At 38.6% G+C, this 18,814-nt stretch overlaps 1 protein-coding gene across 1 annotated transcript in view; it reads right to left on the bottom strand.

The window, feature by feature from the left end:
• LOC104544601 (low-density lipoprotein receptor-related protein 2-like) overlaps positions 1–18,814 on the bottom strand; it is a gene marked incomplete at its 3' end in the record, with an annotated part of 68,642 nt that overhangs the window by 18,517 nt on the left and 31,311 nt on the right. The window contains exons 7-21 of the mRNA XM_010189520.1: positions 18,298–18,414; positions 17,372–17,515; positions 16,202–16,321; positions 13,715–13,843; positions 11,951–12,120; positions 9,555–9,778; positions 8,624–8,830; positions 6,886–7,088; positions 6,099–6,239; positions 4,985–5,188; positions 3,931–4,123; positions 2,645–2,770; positions 2,218–2,348; positions 1,357–1,494; positions 220–501 (exon numbers count right to left, since the gene is read on the bottom strand). Coding sequence (XP_010187822.1) covers positions 220–501; positions 1,357–1,494; positions 2,218–2,348; positions 2,645–2,770; positions 3,931–4,123; positions 4,985–5,188; positions 6,099–6,239; positions 6,886–7,088; positions 8,624–8,830; positions 9,555–9,778; positions 11,951–12,120; positions 13,715–13,843; positions 16,202–16,321; positions 17,372–17,515; positions 18,298–18,414 — 2,529 coding nt within the window. The remainder of the gene's footprint in view (positions 1–219; positions 502–1,356; positions 1,495–2,217; positions 2,349–2,644; positions 2,771–3,930; positions 4,124–4,984; positions 5,189–6,098; positions 6,240–6,885; positions 7,089–8,623; positions 8,831–9,554; positions 9,779–11,950; positions 12,121–13,714; positions 13,844–16,201; positions 16,322–17,371; positions 17,516–18,297; positions 18,415–18,814) is intronic.

Here is an 18,814-nt window from a genome sequence, read left to right as displayed (position 1 = left end):
GTTTTTGTACTTTCTTTAGGTGGCCAGCGTTGAATCCTGTACTCCTATGAGTTCTCCAAATAATTTCCAAAGTAACTAATCCCCCAGGCAGACTTCAAGATTCATCCACAGATGCAACCCAAAAAATTTGGGGTTTATTCCAACAAAATCAGACTGACCCATCGAACTTTCTGAACTGCAAACAGTAAAAACTAACTGTAAATTACAAGGATTACTTACTTAAAGAACCACAGTTTTGCTCATCACTGTTATCATGGCAATCATCAACACCATCACACTGGTAGTATCGAGGCACACATCTTCCATTACCACAGGAAAATGAGTAGGAGCCACACTGCAAAGTGGGTGGCTCATTGGAGGGATCTTCAACACACGTCAGGTGGTTTGAAGCCAGCTTCATGCCATAAGGACAACCACAAACTCTCTGAAAATTTGGTACTGGGAAGCAGAAATGGCTGCAGTCTCCATTGGGATTTGTTCCTCTGTTACAGTAGTTAGAGCCTTAAAAAGTGATAGCAAAGATCAGTGCATACAGGGCTTGTAACAGTTTGAGAACTATTAAAAATGCATAGTAACTGTAAATGTGTCACCAAAATGATGCTGCAGCAAATCAGTTACAGTAGCAGTAAACTGTAATAATAAGTCCCACATTCCATATACTCTTCATTGACACAAATGTTTATGGAAGCTAAGAACATACTGTTAGATTTCATCCATTTTCCTGCCAATTTTCAGCAACTGTCTAGAAACAAGTGCACTACCACAAATGAGGACCTTTGTCAGAGCAAGGCTGGGAGACTTGATCCAGTCTCTGGACACCAAAGAGGTGGTGAGCCTTAGCACATGGTGTGATCATATGTTTGATAAGTACATTGATTGTTTTACTAAATTAATCGCAATACTAAAACCTTGGTTTAGATCGTAGAATTGCATAGAATCCAACAGCGAAGAGAAGAAAAAATTAGACACTTAAGCACAGTGATTATTTAAGAACAGTAGTAGTAATAAATGTTTACCTAATTCTTCAAAATAAATAGTTCTGTTTAACTAAAATTTCTATCAGAAAAAGAGAAATACGAGGTTGTAATTGGTGATACAATTACACAAAATAGAATGGAATCATAATTTCATTTTATGAGGCTATTTAATAAGAGAAGTGGTGAAGGCAGACTGCACATTGTCACAAAACAGCGAAATGTACAACATGTGATTGCAAGTGCCTGTGCTGCCTTCCCTGCGGGTCAGTTACAATCCCACGTTGCCACTTCTAAATTTGAGACTGGAACCCTACTGTCCTGATATTTTGTCTCTCGCTCCCTATTTCATATCTATCACCTGCACAACCAAAGAGCTCACCTATTTGGGAATGAGCGTCATATGCTTTAACATGCATAATGTTACTGATACCCCTCCTAATAATAGTCATTTCTCCTCCATCAGACTTCCGCACTCGAACTATTCCACCAAGTCTCCAATCAGTGAAATAGGCATAACCTGTTTTGAAAGACATTTAACATGTAACAGTTACAGAGCAATATGACATACAAGATCAAGCATCATGAGAAAAAACTGCAAAGCTTTTCACATACATTTAGTATCTTTTCATATGAAAAAGACAAAAGCACTTTTATCACTAACGCAAAGTAACTTCTTCAGTCATAGGCAGACGTACCTTAGAAAAAGAAGTCCTCTCAGACTTCTCTTACATTGAGCTATAATAGACTCAGCTGAAATTTCAAGTTCCAAGTCATTCATTAAGACAACTCTCCAGAAAACTTTAGAATATTTTTAGATACATTTTTACATAATATCAAAAGGGGTCAGGTGCTGACATATTTCTTCACACACAACATAAACCCAGTGATAAACTCTACATACAGTTAAAATCCTGAAGTTGTTGATCATGTCTAGGGAGGTGATTTACCTTGTCTGTCCAACATGAGTAGTTCACCTTGGAAGCTATAATTAGTACAGCATATCTGTCTTGTAACACTAAAAGAGCTATCTGATCTGCCTCAAAATATTTAAACACAGATATACATAAAAACAGTCACAAAACCAAGCAAGAAGTATTTGTATAGAAACTTTCAACAGTGCTTTTCATAGGAAAAGCAGTATTACAAAGGCCATGTTATTTTATCCTGTACACTCACAAATCAACATGTGAAAAACAGATCTGTGATAATAATAGATGGCATTTCTCAATTCCAGACTTACCTCCAAAAATAGTAAGGCCAAATGGGTGAGTCATCTGAGTAATACGTTCAAGAGTCCGTCTGTCCAGCCCATCAAAGGTGCTGTGCTCGATTTTATCAAAAAAGGCATCCACCCAGTACAGCCTTAGAGAACTAGAAACAACCAAAATGTCATATCTCTTCAAACGACACTTTGTGCATTAGGAAACACTAACATTTTCTCAAATAACACTGTTAAACTTTGAAGATGCTATTGGGGTGTGTGTGGAGGGATTCTGAGAAAAATCTGACATTTTACAGGCTTTTAAACAAATTGAAAAACAAGGTCTTCAACACAAAAGTGCCAGTGCATGAAATCTGACACAACTCCTTTCTTTTTAATCCCTAACGGTTTAAAGGAAGAAACACACTGGCTCAAAAAGCTGCTCTATCTTCTGTGTTGTCCTTACCTCCAGTCAATGGCTAGGCCATTAGGCCAGCCTAGCGTTGTATTCACAATTGGCAAGGCATGGGATCCATCACTCCAGGCTCTCATGATTTTAGCAGGACGAAACCAATCTGTCCAGAATATATACCTGAAAGGACACGTGTCAGAAGACACATAAACCAAATGTTATAACATAATCAAATAGAGCACACGATTGAACAGCAGTAGCATTCTTCTTTGTACCACATAGTCACGTACCTTAAAAAAATACAACTGTATGTTGACCCTCTCCTCAACTGGGAGCGGTACCAACAATTACTTTTTATCCTGTGTAAAACAACTTCAAAGATATCCAGAAGCAGTTTGTCCCTTTAGACGTAAAGTATCTGTAACTCTGTCAAAATTGTTAAGGATTCCATCTCAGTAATGGCAGGAGGACTCAAGCAAAACTGTGTCTTCCGGGTAACGCTTATAAGTAAGCATGAACATTACAAAAGATTTTCTCCTGATCCTTTTGACTTATGCCTACCATCAATGAGCTGAAGCTAGTGTTAAATAACTTTACAAAGCAGTGAATAAAAAAGGTTTAGATACCCAAGGATCCAAGTCCAACCCTATTTTTATAAGATTATTTCCAAAACAGTCCATTTGGTTACTAAACATGAAAAGTCAATATCCCAGAATTAAGAAATTCAGTAGTATGGTGGTAGTATGCTGTGAAAGGAATGCTGTTTCAGTATGGTCAAACAACAGAGTATTGAATTGGAAGTTCAGCATTTCCATCAAAGACAAGTAGGGCTTCACTTTACATACACAGAATCACATTATCGTAAGGTCTCTTAAATACAGTCAGTAGTATCTAATATGGCCAAATGAAGACATTCATATAGAAAAATAAAGGATCGAGGTTAGCACTGTGGAAACTGACCATATATTAAAAGTAACGTAGAAAACTATTTTTCAGCTATGAGAAATAGCTTTCTAATCTGAGTGACACAAAGAAACAAAGATCTTTTGCTGTTTAAAAAACACGGGAGTAAAAGAAAACAGGCTGGTGCTTTTAAAGAGAATTCTTTCGAATGGTTCTTTTGTGTGGAATCTGTATCACCTTGCCCTTTCCTCTGGGTGCTGAATCCTAGGCCAAAATAAAACAAACAAAATAAAGACAAGAGAACTGAAAAGAGATGGTATTTTGGAAAAGAAATCCAAACAGATATCCAGAATGAGATGTAAATCTAACCTCAATGGTTCTGCTTAAACCACAAAATTGTTTGTATAGTTTCAAGTGAGAATCAAAGCTAAGCTTACCCAATAACGGGATGAACCACTATTGATCGAGGATTATTTAAATTCTGAACAATAGCTCTCCTAGATTTATCTGCCAGCCTCATCACACTAATACTCCTATACCGAGGGTCAGTCCAGTACAGATTCTTTGAAATCCAGTCAAAGGCCAAATCTTCAACACTTTCCACTCTATTAGCTGTCAGGATTTCTCTTCCTATAATTTAAAACACATATAATGATTGCAAATGGTTAGAAACAGAGGAAACAACACAAGTGGATTCTCTTGGTAAAAATGCTGCCTGTGTGCTACTTAATATAACTATCATTCACCAAGGGGAGGGGTGTGCCCTTTGCTCCGGGCAGAGGAGGTATGTATGTTCACAAACCCAAAAGATGGGAGATAAAGACTAGCCAAAGCCAAGAGGAAAATCCATCACTAATGTTACACCGAAAGGAGATTTTGAAAGGAGTTTTATGAATGAATGTCAGTAAGGTTAGTACAGTAAAGACATCAGCCCTTTTCTGCTTCTTGCATAGTAAGGGTCAGCTGCAGTCTACCATTATTCTAACCCAAGGTAGCAAGCAAACTCAGAGTACTATATGCTGACTTAATATATATGTGATCAGTACTACAAATTGGAGAGAAACATTCTTCAAACTGTCACAAATAGGACTTCCAAAAATCTCACAACCATAATGTTCTTTTTCTGTATTGCAGCATCATAACAAACATCCTGCTCTCCAGATAGGGAAACTAAAAAGAGAAACTCAGTTACCTACTACTGACAGGCATACCAGTCTGCATGAACAGGCTGGTGATAACAAATCCTAGCTGTGAGAAGTGCTACAAACAGTTCATTCCCAAACACATTCAGCAAGTTTCTCAAAGAACAGAAGACTTCAACGAGTTCAATATGAGTTGAACAATGAGTTTTGACATTTTCCAGACCACTGGGGGGACACTGAGCTCTATCTGTCTATCTCACAATGTGACTTTCTGTGTTTCTTTTTACAAATATATATTCTACTCTCCTTATCACACAATTGCTCTACAATTCCTAACAACAACTCTCACCTGAACCATCGGTTTTCTGTTTATAGATCATGTCTCTACTTGTGTCTGAAAAAAAAATGGTGTCATCCTGAGCACAGAAGTCAATTCCAACAAAGTATGAAGGGCTCCCTGTCACAGGTATGATCACATCTTCCTGGGAGGAGAGATTGAATGGGATCCCCCGCACTGCCAGCTGGGATGAAAACAGCAGGAACTGCTGCACAGCTGCAAAACGAATGACACATTCACAAGGTGAGACAATTGAGCATTAAATAACTGTAAAGCTTTATTTTCCTTTGGCAACAGTCTGGAAATTGAAAAAAAGAAGTTTGAGAAAATAGGAATTTAAATATACACAGTCCTAAAAACTGAAGAAGTAAAACCAAACGCAACCCAGAATGTTAGGTGATGTGGTGAGGAGTTCCACGTGCATTGTTACTGTGGTCCTAATACACCCTGACAGAAAACACTCGTATGGAAGCAGAGGTCACCTTCTGTCCTCACTTTTTTACAATCAGAAAAAGTAACTCACAGGCTTTGAGGAGCCACCATACAAACAGATCATATCTGAACTAGTCAGATAAATGTGTGGTCAAATAGTAAAAATATAGACAATATATTTGGCTTAATTTGCCAGTAGATATACATGGTAAACCTCCCATCAGTGGCAATTCTACACTCAGACAGGAAGCAGCAGATTGCTGATGGAAGCCCGTAGCTCCAAAACAGAAACTTTTATTCTTGCCACGTGTGTTGGAAGGGAGAAGACCAACCTAATCTGCACATTACTGCAAAAGAAAGTAGGCTTACATGTTCAAAATAATGTAGAATCTGCATATTAGTAAGCATCCATGCCTGATTTCAGGATTCGGAGCTTAATCATACAGCTGTCTACACATACTCCATCTAATTCTCTTAAAATGCTCATAAAAGGTTGTGGGTTTAAGTTGTTATGGCTTGAAATAACATCAGCAGAAATTATTACATTTAAAGCTGTCAACAAGAACTGTCATGGAAAAACATGAAGTTCTTGGCATACTGAACCCACAAAGCTATTGAAGAGGGGAAGGATGTTCCAGAAATGACTCTAGAGCTAATGCAACAGTGCTATTTCCATCAAAAGGCATTTTCTTACCAACACAATGTCGTCCATCTACATGTAGATCAAAGCCCAGTATACATCTACAGCGATAACCGAGTCCATCATTATCTGTTTTGTGGCTGAGAACACAGACCTGTTCACATTCCCCATTATTACTTCCACAAGGATTTCTTACTGGAAAATAATACAAATAGGGTCATAACTTCAGCTATTAATCCAATGGCATCTTTATCTTGATTTTTCATTATTTTTTTCCAACATCCACAATAAATCGTGTGGACTCTGTGGGAATTACATCACGTAGAAATCATACACCACCAGTTCTACCCTGAAAGACACCAAAATCACATCAGAGCTAACCAGCATTCCGGCATTCAGCTCTGTACAGAGACATTCAGCACACAGCCGTGAGGCCATAATCTGGGCTGTAGTTTTCTGCATAAAGATCTACTTCTGAATTATATCTCACAGAATTCATTCACACTGGTAGTCTTTTCCAACTGCACTTCCATTGCAGTGTTAAGGGGGGAAAAAAACAACCAACCAAACACCAACACTGATCATAAGAACAAGTTTGACTCTTCCAAACATCCATACATTTAATAAGCTCCTCAACTCCTAAGTGTTGCATTTGGCAATTCATTAGCTACAGGAGCTGGACGAAACCACTGTGTGACAAAAACCAGTCCAGTTTTAACATACAAATCTATGTGTTGGAACTATTAGTCCTTCACAGCAATGTAAGAGTGCCTCATAATTTAAACCCACTTTTGGTAAGATCGTTCATAAACTTTTCTTAATATTCCACTTACTGTCTTACCATATGGCTGCCTGGCAGCATGGTAAACGGTCACGCCGTAAGGTCTCAGGGAAGACTGGTAGATCACTTGAGGGCTCGATTCTGAAAACTTGTTAGCTTTCACCACTGCCATTTTGGTCCAATCAGTGAAATACACATTGTGTTCAAACAAAGTGATTCCATACGGATGAGGAATCAGTGAGCCTCCATGGGCTATCGTTCTCCTGTCATAAAGACAGTTTTAAAATTATTTACAAAAGAATGTCTGGAAAATAACTTTAATAGCAGAGGAAAGGATGCAGGATTATTAGTTTATTGCTTCTACATAGCAGCTGACAAAGTACAAATGAAAAAGACCAAATGAACTGAAGAGATGAAGCTAAACATACAGGGTCCATAAACATGAACATGAAGAGCAATCAAAACCAAAAGAAAACAGAGCAAGTAGAGACAATGACCCACAAACATCGGAAAAGATTCATAATCACTGATAGAAAACCAGGGAAATAGGCCAGAGGAAATAAAAGACATCTGTAGCAATTTGAAATATTCAAGAAACCTTGAATGTAAAAAAAAAAACTATGTCTGCAACAGTCACTGGCCAAAAATAAAGTACAATGTATGCAGTTAAAAACAACAGAAAAAGAAAACCAAATGTTAATAAATTGTATCTATTCTATGCAAGATATTGTGGCAACAGTTTTCTGGAAAAATATTAGGAGTCATGTAAGTCCTCACACAATACATACTAACAACAACTACAATATCGTCACGGGGTCATCAAGGAAGGACTACAGAATCAGAACAGTTCCACAGCTCTACTCTAACAGGTTCCTGGGTGATTCAGGTTCATGCTGTAGGCACGCGAGATGTGACACAAGCAGACAGTAAGCTGCATTTTCACATCCTTTGCAGACTATGCCATTGCCTCTTGCCCACTTGCACAACATCCAGAAGATTTTTGTGTTGCTATGAGTAACAAGTTTTTATCTCCAAAAAGTAGAGATTTTACTAAACACATTCTTGTCTTAATAAACTCTGATAAAGGAGTAAATGTACAGCATTACTGTTACAACTTTGTGAGTGAAAGAATACACTGAGGAATAAATCTGTCAAATGAGCAGAGGACTGTTTTTCAAATCAGTATGTCTGAGGTGTGCCAAAGGGGACATTTTGTTTTCTTGAGCTTGAGTAACAGCCTGATCACAGACGCAGAGATAAGCAGGCTTCTAAACACTGTAGTGTAAGATGCAGTCACATAAAAACTCAAGGACCCCTTTTTTGCATGCTGTGATATAGTTTCCCCAGCACCACAAGAGGATGAGTGACAATTTTTGACAGCAAAGGTTTATAAAACATAAGAAGAGCACTTAATACCCATTATGCAAAGTGGTGCTTTGCAGTGGAGTATTTCAAATGAATTCATTCATGAAAAGGATACAAACAAATCATGCTGGAAAACAATGTATATAATTCAAGAGCAAATGCTATAAAAATGTGTACTGTAGTGGTAGATTATAAAAAAGTACATTATAAAGAAGTGCAATAGGTATTCAAGGTAGAAAAAGGACAAAGAATGATGGAGGAATTAAGGATTTTCTAAAAGTAGCACGAAACCATAGAGAGCAAGGTGCATCACATCCATTACGTTGTCATTGTCACCCTTTGTGTATTTCATTTTGTTAGACAAATCTTTCTTCGAAGTAGATACAAAATAATCAGTGTATCTGTAACCTCCAAGGGATAATATTTCTCTTACCTTTGAAGCCCATCATAAGTTACAGTCTCAATGTAATCAAACCGGCTGTCAACCCAGTAAAGTCTCTTTGATACAATATCCAGAGTTATTCCAGCAGGCCAGCCTAATTTTGTTTTTATCAAGTCCTGACGGTTTGTGCCATCCATGAAGGCCCTTTCCACTTTAGGATCACCAGACAGACTATCCCAGTCTGAGAAAAACAAATAACTATAAAGGGAAAAAAAAAAATTCCATGTTTCCTTGAGATTTTACAAAAAACCAACATTTTACATGGAATTTAAAACCTGTCTCTTTCGGGACAGAGCTTGATTCTTAGCCGGTATACTATGAAAACACACTGTAACCCTCCATCCCAAGAAGTAATTTGCATAACATGCTTTCACCCAGATGACCTCAGAAATACCGAGTTTCCTTACTAGAACACAGACTTAAGCATTTAAGCATTGCCAGAAATAAACCAATGACAAACTGCTGCACTGTGAAAGCAGCATCCATCACTACAAGGTGCACGGAATTCCTTTCCCCATCCTCTGAGGATCTAAGTTTTCATGGCCTAAATACATTTTTGAAGCCTGTTAGGCTGGGAGACACCGGCGTCCCTGGCTTCACTCCATCCCTTCATTTCAGAGAGTAGGAGGTCTATGGATGGTATCACAACAGAAAACTTCCAGGACAACTTCTACTCTATTGCAGGGCAACTCCACAGATCCCCTGAGCTGCTCCCGCACTCTAAACATAAAACAGATTCTGCACATTAGGAATAAAAGCAATGCACAGCCCTCCCATAACAATTTAAGGATACAATGTAAATTATTAAAACATATTCTATCCGATTCGAAAATGACCATCCTATGTCTTAGTTCTCCCCCCTTTGCATGGGAATAAAGGGATTTCTGACACCTTTCACTATCCTCTGACACAGATCACTTACCCAACAGTCGGATCAAGTGCTATTCCTCTAGGATTTCCAAGATTTTCAGCAATAAGAGTCACACGGTTTGTTCCATCCAAGTTAACCATATCTATCCTGTTCACACTGGTCTCAACCACGTACAGTTTATTGTTAACCCAATCCACTGCTAGATTTTCAGGTGTGTCAACTGAAACATTTAAAACTTCTTGGAAATCGGAGCCATCAATATTAATGGAAAAAACCTGAAAACGATACAAACACTGTCAGTGCCCACATGATGTTGTGCTCACCACAAGGCCCATGGTGCTGTTCCTTTATCACCACATTGGGCACAGATCCACAACTGGCCAGCAGATACAACCAAGTTACCTACTGAGCTATTCCTTAGCCTAGGGGGTTTTGCAAAAATTTAGAAAACAATGCAAAAACCACAGGAAGCTTGCTTTCAACTAGTATTTATGAGACTAAATACCCTTGTGCTTTAGCAAACATGTCAGACTGTTGGATTTAAAAGAAAATGGATAGGAAGGTACATGTTGCATTCCTGGAATCGAGCAAAACCCAGTATTTCTATTAACTGAAAACAAATGAAGGAGCTTTAGCAAGGCTCTCATCAGTGACCAGAAACAAGAGGGGGAGCTCTTACTGCACCAACCAGTAAGGGGAAATTGCAAAGTGAAGGAAGAAAGGGAAAGCTCTGTCCTGACAGAAAGGAGCATTGCTTCTGATTTCTTTTATTTAAGGCTAATTTTAACATCATCATGCCCAAGAAGAAACAGTGTTGTTGCCTTACAAGCAAATAGTATAAACGTGATAGTTTCATACATACAGTAATCGTGTGATTATAACACTGGGTAACACGAAAACCCAGCAATCATTGTCTCATTTTTGGAACAACAGCATGAGGCTTGGAATGTATTTAAATGAAAATACAGACTACCACAAGTAAATACATGCAAGAAAAATAAGAGCTGAAATAGTCACATCATTTTGAACACTCTTCAAGTCCAGGTAACAACAATCAAGCAAACCATTTAACTGTCTATTCTGCTCTTTGAAAACCTCGTTGATGGAAGAGCTTATGGGCATTAGGTTAGCAGGCAGGACACTAAATGAGATAAAGATGACAAAGAACACAATCCCAATTTTCTGGTTGAGTTTACATCTTAATCTTAAAAGAAAAAAAAAGGGGCAACCAAGAAAAACCAACCCTTAATAATATTTTTATTATAAGATACCCAGGGAAACATGCATCACATAAGAAAATTCTTAATGTTTTCATTTTCATCTGGGTATTCTAGCTAGGACTTAATTAGATTAATTAATCCTAATTAATTAACTAGGATTTAACTATATTGGAGCAGATAAAAAGGCAGTCTCGGCCATCTGGGGCGTGCAGTGAAAAACCCCTATTATCTTTTGTTTATGCCTTTTACAGAGATCGCATGAACCTCCTGTTCCATGCAAGTTCAGATTTGACACTGACTTAATTCAGCCATTGTCAATGCAACTGCAGTAATGGGAACCCACTGCAGTGCAAATAAAACTGCCGGAACTGTGAACAAGCCAAAAATTGTGCGACTCCTGTCCTACCTGACAGCCAAGCAGTGTGCTCTCCAACAGAACCAACACGGCACGGCAGGAGAAACCACAGTCTACAGCTGTGTGTGTAGGTTCAGAATAACCACAGTGACACCACATTGATCTACACGTGGTGTTAGCAGGCCATGGATTCTCCTTTACTCTGCATGACAACACAGGGATGAAGATTGTGGAGTTTCAGCATTTAACCTAGGACTGTATTTTGTTTCAATAAGTTATGCATGGAGAAAAAGAACAAGGGTGAAGTCCAACTTTCACAAGGGTCTCCAGAATACTTTTTAAAATTACTCTGTTCTACTCCACTTTGAAGCTAAAATATTTCCTCTTCAAAAAAAATGTAACAAAATATTGGCTCATTACACAAAATACTGTCAATATTTGTTATCCAAGCTCAATTACAGTGCCATTTGAAGTATACGAAGAAATCTGATTTTTATCATCTTGGAAGGCACACTGCTTTTACATTTCAAATGATCATGTTTCAAAAAATTACCAAGAAAAATTTGCTCAGTTTTGAAAGAATGTCTACTATTTCTCTTAATTAGTTTTTTGGACTCCATCTCGAGTAAAATTAAAAGTTGCTCAAGACATTCCCATATAATAGAATTCTTTGTTTAATATGTCACATGTAATAGTATAGCTTGGAAAATGCAGTCATTAACATAAAACATTTCAAGGAGCTTTTTTGTTAGAAAACAAAAATACAGCCAGCTTCTACTCTCAGAAATGAAAGCGTATCAACACATTCTGCTTCTTGAAGTTCTCTGCTTCCACACACACAAAAATATATTTTTCTTGAAATTTCTACCCACCTTATCTTGCACCGTATCAGTCCAAAAGATTCTGTGCAGGTAGAAGTGAAAGTCTACTCCAACTGCAACTCCACGGTTCTGCGATCGCACCAAAGTACGAAAACTTCTTCCATGAAGATCTCCAATCAGCAAGTCACGGCCGTTGGAAAAAATAATAGATGCAACACCAGCTGAAAGCAGGGGTGACAAACACATGACTACTCTGCGGGCAAGCTATTTTGAAAAGGGGTATTGAAATATACCCATACTGTCAATGCACAATGGACACACAGGTTTAAGTGGATGCTCAGACTACAAACTACATATATGTCTCTATGTGATACTGACTTGCTTTGGTTTGTCTTTGGTTTCTAGACTTGGTGCAAACCAGGCAGGAATATGGATTTAAAGCCCTACCAGGTAAAACTTTACAAAACCTCTGTGCATCTAAACTCCAAAAGACTATTTGTATTTTCCTATTTCCTTGCTTGAGTCCCCTTAATCAAAGTACAAATGTTAAGATTTTTCTGCCCCATGAGATTCAGATATTCCCTGATTCCAGCAGGCAGGTCATGTTCCTTATCTTTTTATGTACTGCTCTATCCTATCCACCTTCATCATTCTTTCATCTCATTAGAAAATCTTTGCTGTATCTTACAATGGAAGAGAGATTCCAGCAAGCCTTCGAAGGAACACTCACTTTCAAAGTAGATGCCTGTTGAAAGGCTTGGTGTAAGACTGGCAAGAATATATTTAAGTCCAAATCCTATTTGCCCTACACATAAAACCCTCCCCAGTTAAAGCAACAAATTAATCCAGGGAACTGATACAGAGCAAGTATGAAATTCCCCCATTAATAAGACAGAAAATCAACACTTTACAAACAATTCACTGGCCCAAAAGTCAGACTAATTCAAATGGAAAGCTTCATTAGCTCAAAAAACCCTCTATTTTTTGAGGTCATACTTAGTAAATAGCAAGGTAACGACTGCTCTGAAGAAAGAAGGAAGGGGGAGGGAACTGGGCAGTTCATGCTTTCTTAAGAAGCAAGACTGCTAATCAGTTGTGCCAAGCAGGGACTCTCATTCCCAGAGTTCTTACAGGCAGGAACACCTGCCTCACACAAAAGCCTGTTAGACTATTACATGTCCACAAAGAAGGGCTTCCCAGGGCCTGCTTTCAGAACGGAGCAGGAGGTGAACAACCAGGAGCAGCTGCCTACTGTTGATGGGGATCCACACTCTGTGTGAGGCAAGCATTCTCGCAGAGTTCAGGGACACTAGAAGCCAGGAGCATGGTTTCTCTCACAGGCAAGCATTTGAGGTCACCATTCAGCAAAGACAGGTTCTTGCATGGCACAGTCTTTCCAGAAAAAAGTGAGGTTTCCTGATTTCTCAATCCCACCAAGTTCCACAGAGAGCAGGTTAGGAAACTGCCTCCCACAGGAGCAAGATTTTGTCTATTAAGGAAGGCTCTGGCCATGACCTCCCAGCTCTGTGGAAGTCAAGAATGCTGAGAAAGTGCTGGAGCCCAGAAGACACTGTTTTGAGGAGAAGCAGCCCTGATGAGGCAGTCATCTCCACTAGTCTACAGGTGCCAGCAGACACAGAATCTTGCTGATATTTATTGATGTTCTGGATCCTGTCCTGACCTTAAGTCCTTACGGCCAGAGTTAAGTTAAGATTAAGCACAGTTGTATGGCACAGCCATGCAAATTGCCCAATTTTATCTAGCAATACGTATTAGTCCAACAACAGCTAGAGACTTGCAGTGCTACACACTAACCTGAAGTGTTGGCCCGACAGTGCCGATGATGCTCTAGGAAATAACCTTCCACACAGTGGCACTGGTGATGTCCCACGCGATCTTCACACAGCTGGTCACAAACACCCCACATTTTGCAGTCATCAAAATCTGTTGAGTGAATAAGGCATATTTATAAACTATGCTTTGTATAACACAAGTATCGTATCTGGGAAGCTGCAAGTTTGGCTTCTCCACTTGCTGTATATCTATTTGCAAAACTGTGGTATGGGAAAAGAGGTTCTTCTAGGGTTTTTTCACAAATGCTTCAATTTTCTATTTCTGGATACCAAAACAACTGATGTTTGCTGCCCAGGGACCTACACATGCCCCTGGATCCCACCTGTCAGAAGAAGAGGAAAAATCATCGGAAGGGATGTCATTGTCAACTTTCCACAACGCAGAAGAGGTCTATGCAGTACTCATGCGACAAATCTGTGCACTTGGCGCGCACACTCAGCTGGATCTAAGCCCACTCTGAAGGAGAGCCCTACCTTTATGTTAGTGCAGTGCTCAAGCTAACAAGTCCTGCTAAAAGGCAGCGTTTATAAGCTCAGACTTGGTACTGTGCTAACAAGTGTCTGATTTCCAATCAAAAGCTGGCCGTGCAACAGAACCAGACAGCAAAAAGTACAAAGAAGTTAAATTTGGCATGCAAGATACCACACAGGTAGTGTCTGCAGCTAAGACAACCCAGCAAGTTCTCACAGTTGTGCTCTACAAGGAATTTCCAGTGTTGCTGAAGAATCTTTTACTTCTGAAATTGTGAAATATTTAACTAGTAGTCTTTGGAAAACAAGAACTTTTAAAATCTGAACACTGTAGTGTGTTTCATCCTATCCATGGTTATGTAAAACCCTGGAGATTTATGACACTACTTAACACAGGGTTTTGACATTAGAAGTAGAATCAGTAACTCACATTGCTGGAAACTGATAATTCTGCTTTTAAGGCAAAAAAGGAGAAAATGAGATCTCAAATATTCTTCCAGCTGGAATTCTGGTTTTAAACATTTATTAATATTTAAGTGAAAATGAAATGCCCATGGCAGGGGGGTTGGACTAGATGATCTTCAAGGTTCCTTCAATCCTAAACCACTCTATGATTCTGTGAAATATTTCCTAGATAGTATTTCCTAGATCTAGTATCTAGATTTTAGTACTGAAAAAAAATGTTTATCTCAGTAGCTTTCCAGCGTCCATACATGTTAAAAACCTTCAATATATAGTGAGCCAGAAGGAAAGTAAGAGAAGACAAATTGAAAAGCTTATGGTTTAAAGAAGTAATACACTTTACTAACACCATAGCTTCATTCTCTTGGCCTTAAATCAATAATATTGATTTAAACTAAGACCTGGAATGATACACTACCGACTGTAAGCCATTCCCCTATGCGAGTCTTGCTCCCACTACAAACGTATGCCTAGATCTCATCAAACCAAAATACATTAACCCATATTTCTAAGCCAGAATCAGAGAGCTAGGTTTACAGGGCAGTGAAAAAACAACAGGAGACTCACTGAGACTGCACCGGGTTTGCAAATGTATGCTTCATGTATTTCCCCCATAGAAGTGAAAGAATGGAGTAAATTTTGTGCCTGGAGTCAGTGCATTGATTTCTCCTCTCTGTTAAGAGCAACATGTGCTGTCACTGCAGCTCATACAGCCCCAGGTCACCCAGTATACTCAAAAATACAGAAATCTAATTCAAGATTGAGACCTGAAATACTTTTAATACCAGGAACACCACAGCTTGGATTGAAAACTCATAACATATCTACTCAGTTTCTTTTATTAGGCAGTGCTAAACTTCACAATTCTGAAGTTACTCTATTTCCAGTTACCAAGTTACCAAGATAAATAATTTGTACTACCAAGGGTTTGTAATACCAAGTTACAGCAGCTACAGAATAGAAATGCAACATCAAAATACCTTGCTTATCTTCAAATTCTTGCAAATATTCTTCATTTTCATGTAAATAATGTATAAACTTAAATTTCATAGGAGATACAGACATTCCATAGTGCAAATACCAAGCAACCTTTTCATTTTAAAGTACAATCTTCTACTGTGTTCCCGTACAGCTACCTTCAAAAAGTACCAAACACTTCAACATAATTAACTCTTTTTCCAGGCATACCACAACACACATCCCTGGAGCAGAAAAACTCTTCCCATCCAACCACTAAAAGGCCTGTAAAAAAACCCTGATAATAAGACAGCCATCCATGCTCTCTCTGTGTCTTTAATGGTCTTACTGAAAGAGATCTTTATTATATCTCTCTGGTTTGTTTCCATGTCACCATGCTGCCACCGTACTACTTAGACTTTTCTTCTTTTGCCGACTCTTGAGATTTTCTATTCGCTGGTTCATCCACCCACTGGAACTTACTCGCCTTCCTGGAATCCAAACTTTCTCAATGAGATGCAAGGTCAGAGATACCTGCAAATCACTGTATTTCACTTACCAATACAAGTACGACTATCATTGCTGCTTATTGTATATCCTGCAGGGCAGTAACACATCCCTCCTGATGGAGAAGAATGACAGCGATACTGGCAACTCAGAGCAGCGCAGTGTGATATGTCTAAAAAGGAAATACAACAGTTCAGAAATACACTTACCTGTATTACCAGTAGAACAGTTTTTGCCTTATTAACAGTTGCAAAGCTATCGTCTTTTCTACAGTTTCAGGAACACCTCTTTAAAACAAATCTGCACAAGAAATTATGTCTGAAGTTTCACAATATCACATATGCTTACATACATGCAGGCAAGGAAATGTTAGAAGATAAGTTACTGTTTATAATAGGTTTTGAGAACAGAGTTAAAAGATAAGCATCAGTCTTACATGAACCACCACTGGTAAGTGCCATGTAAAAAGCTGGACAGAGGAGGACATCTGCAATGCATCAGGCCCTTTCTCTGGTCCCACAAGACCTACTTTGAACAACACATCCTCAAGCTCCATCTGTTGGCACATAACCTCATCATTTACACTTTTATGCAAGAAAAATCCTACCACATTATATTAAAAAGAATATATTACTGCAATGTGTTAGAATATATTGGTCAGGTTGTGTCTGTAGAGAAGCTCTTCTTTATCCTTTTCTTCTCTCTCTTCCTTTCTCCATCACTATTTCTCCCTTTCCTTGTACTAATACCTAATTAAACCATTCAGTGATATGTGATCCAATTATAATTTTAAAGCACTTGCTGACATCCACCTCCTTTCTTTTCATCTTCTTTTTCCTCAATTTCTTTTATTAAATGCCTTGCTTTGCAGCCCGCATCTGATGCTACTACTAAAGCATCAGTTTCTTGCCTCAGTAAAGCAAGAAACACTTTTGTGTTTAATTTCCTATTATTTTTCTGCCCTCTTATTCCAAAAAGCATGGTTTTATTAATTTGAATGTTCCTTTTCCTAGAAATTAAAAATGTAAAATACCCTGGAATGACAATTCCAGGAACGGTCTGTTCACAGCATCTATGCCTCTTTCAGACCATCCAGTCAAAACAGTGCCAACAAAAATGGTGAGCTTCCAAAGTTTTATTTAGGAGAGAAAAGGTGAATGTAAAAATATATCAATACTGATGCTTCTGCTATTCTTTGTATGCCTTTGATTCTAATACGTACTGCAATGTCTGCCCGCGGTGATGTTCGTTTCATCTTCTCCTGCAGGGCAGTCTGCAGCCCCATCACACACTTTCCCAATTGGAATACAACGCCCTGACCCAGGGCAGGCCCACTCTCCTGGGTAGCATTCATGGTGACCACTTTCTATGGAAAAGAAAAACAATAATAATTGAGGAGTATGTTTCAAATAATACTTACAAATAATACCTAACAACTTCCCAAAGCACCTCTATCTTTCATTATTCAGTTTCTGGTTCTTGCACACAGCTGGGAAAGACTACAAAAGAAATCATCTATACTTCCTTGCCATACTCTGCAAACAATACTTGTGCAGACACATGAATCCTTTTAGTTTTCTGTGCTGTTCAGAAACAGTGAAACCGTTTAGCTTCAGGCTAACTGGTGCCCCAGAAATGGAACTCTAGTTTTGTGGTTTCAGAACATGTAAAGGCTGTCTGGGTAAAGAGAATAATGCTTATCATAGAAAGGGCCAGAAAAAAGCCCACACTTTCATGCATTAAAATTCCTATTCCTTGCATAACAAACCTTGGCAGGAACTGAGTTATTTTCATTTTCAATCAATTGATTTTGGTTATTAGGAGTCTTGTGTCACTTAAGAGATGACTTGAAAAATCTCCACATGAAAAAATGAAATGTAAGAGAAGATGTAGAAGAAAAGAGATGTTGCTATATGCTAAACTTAGTTTGCACCATACTCAGCGTCACAGCCGTAACTCTCACGCATACAACAATAAAAAATATTGCGCAAGTGAAAAAAAAATAAATGAACTGATGAAGACGGGAGTTTTAAGGATTTCACAGAACTAAAATGGATTCAGAACATCTTGACTGGTCAGAATTTCACAGAAGTTGCTTAGTGAGGTCCTCCTCTGAAAACGTCATTACAAGTTAGCATTAGTACACACCGCATCCTCTTTCATCTTCATTATCTTCACAGTCATCATCTCCATCACATATCCAGCTCTGATGAATGCAACGGCCACTTGGGCAAGTGAAGAAGTTGCCTCTGCAAGTCGCGTAAGCTAAGGAAAGAAACATGAGAAAATCAAACTACTCGAACTGACTAAAAGGTCAGAAACGGTAATATTGTCTCAAAGACGAACAGTCATTTATAATCTCTTCTGAAAAACTGAGCCAGTTCCATATCTTGTATAGATTGTAAATGCTGCTGTTTTGCTCTTGGTTTAGGTATGGACTTTATTTTATAATGCTCTCTTTCTTTACAGACAGGAAAAGGAAGGCTAAATTTCTCAATTAATTGTGCAACGAGATGCAGAGCACCTTATTAACAAAGCTCCTGAAGGTGGACTTGTCAGGGATACTCAAAACATCAGCTGTTTGTATGCCTTGTGCTCAGAGAAACAGAGTGGGGGGAAAAAAGAAGGAAAAAAAAGACCATTTTTGTCACAGCCCTCCACGGTG

This window comes from Mesitornis unicolor, unplaced genomic scaffold, assembly GCF_000695765.1.
Source record: "Mesitornis unicolor isolate BGI_N332 unplaced genomic scaffold, ASM69576v1 scaffold4758, whole genome shotgun sequence".
NCBI lineage: Eukaryota > Metazoa > Chordata > Aves > Mesitornithiformes > Mesitornithidae > Mesitornis > Mesitornis unicolor.
The sequence above is the reverse complement of the archived record's forward strand: the minus strand, read 5'-3'. Positions and strand labels throughout refer to the sequence as shown.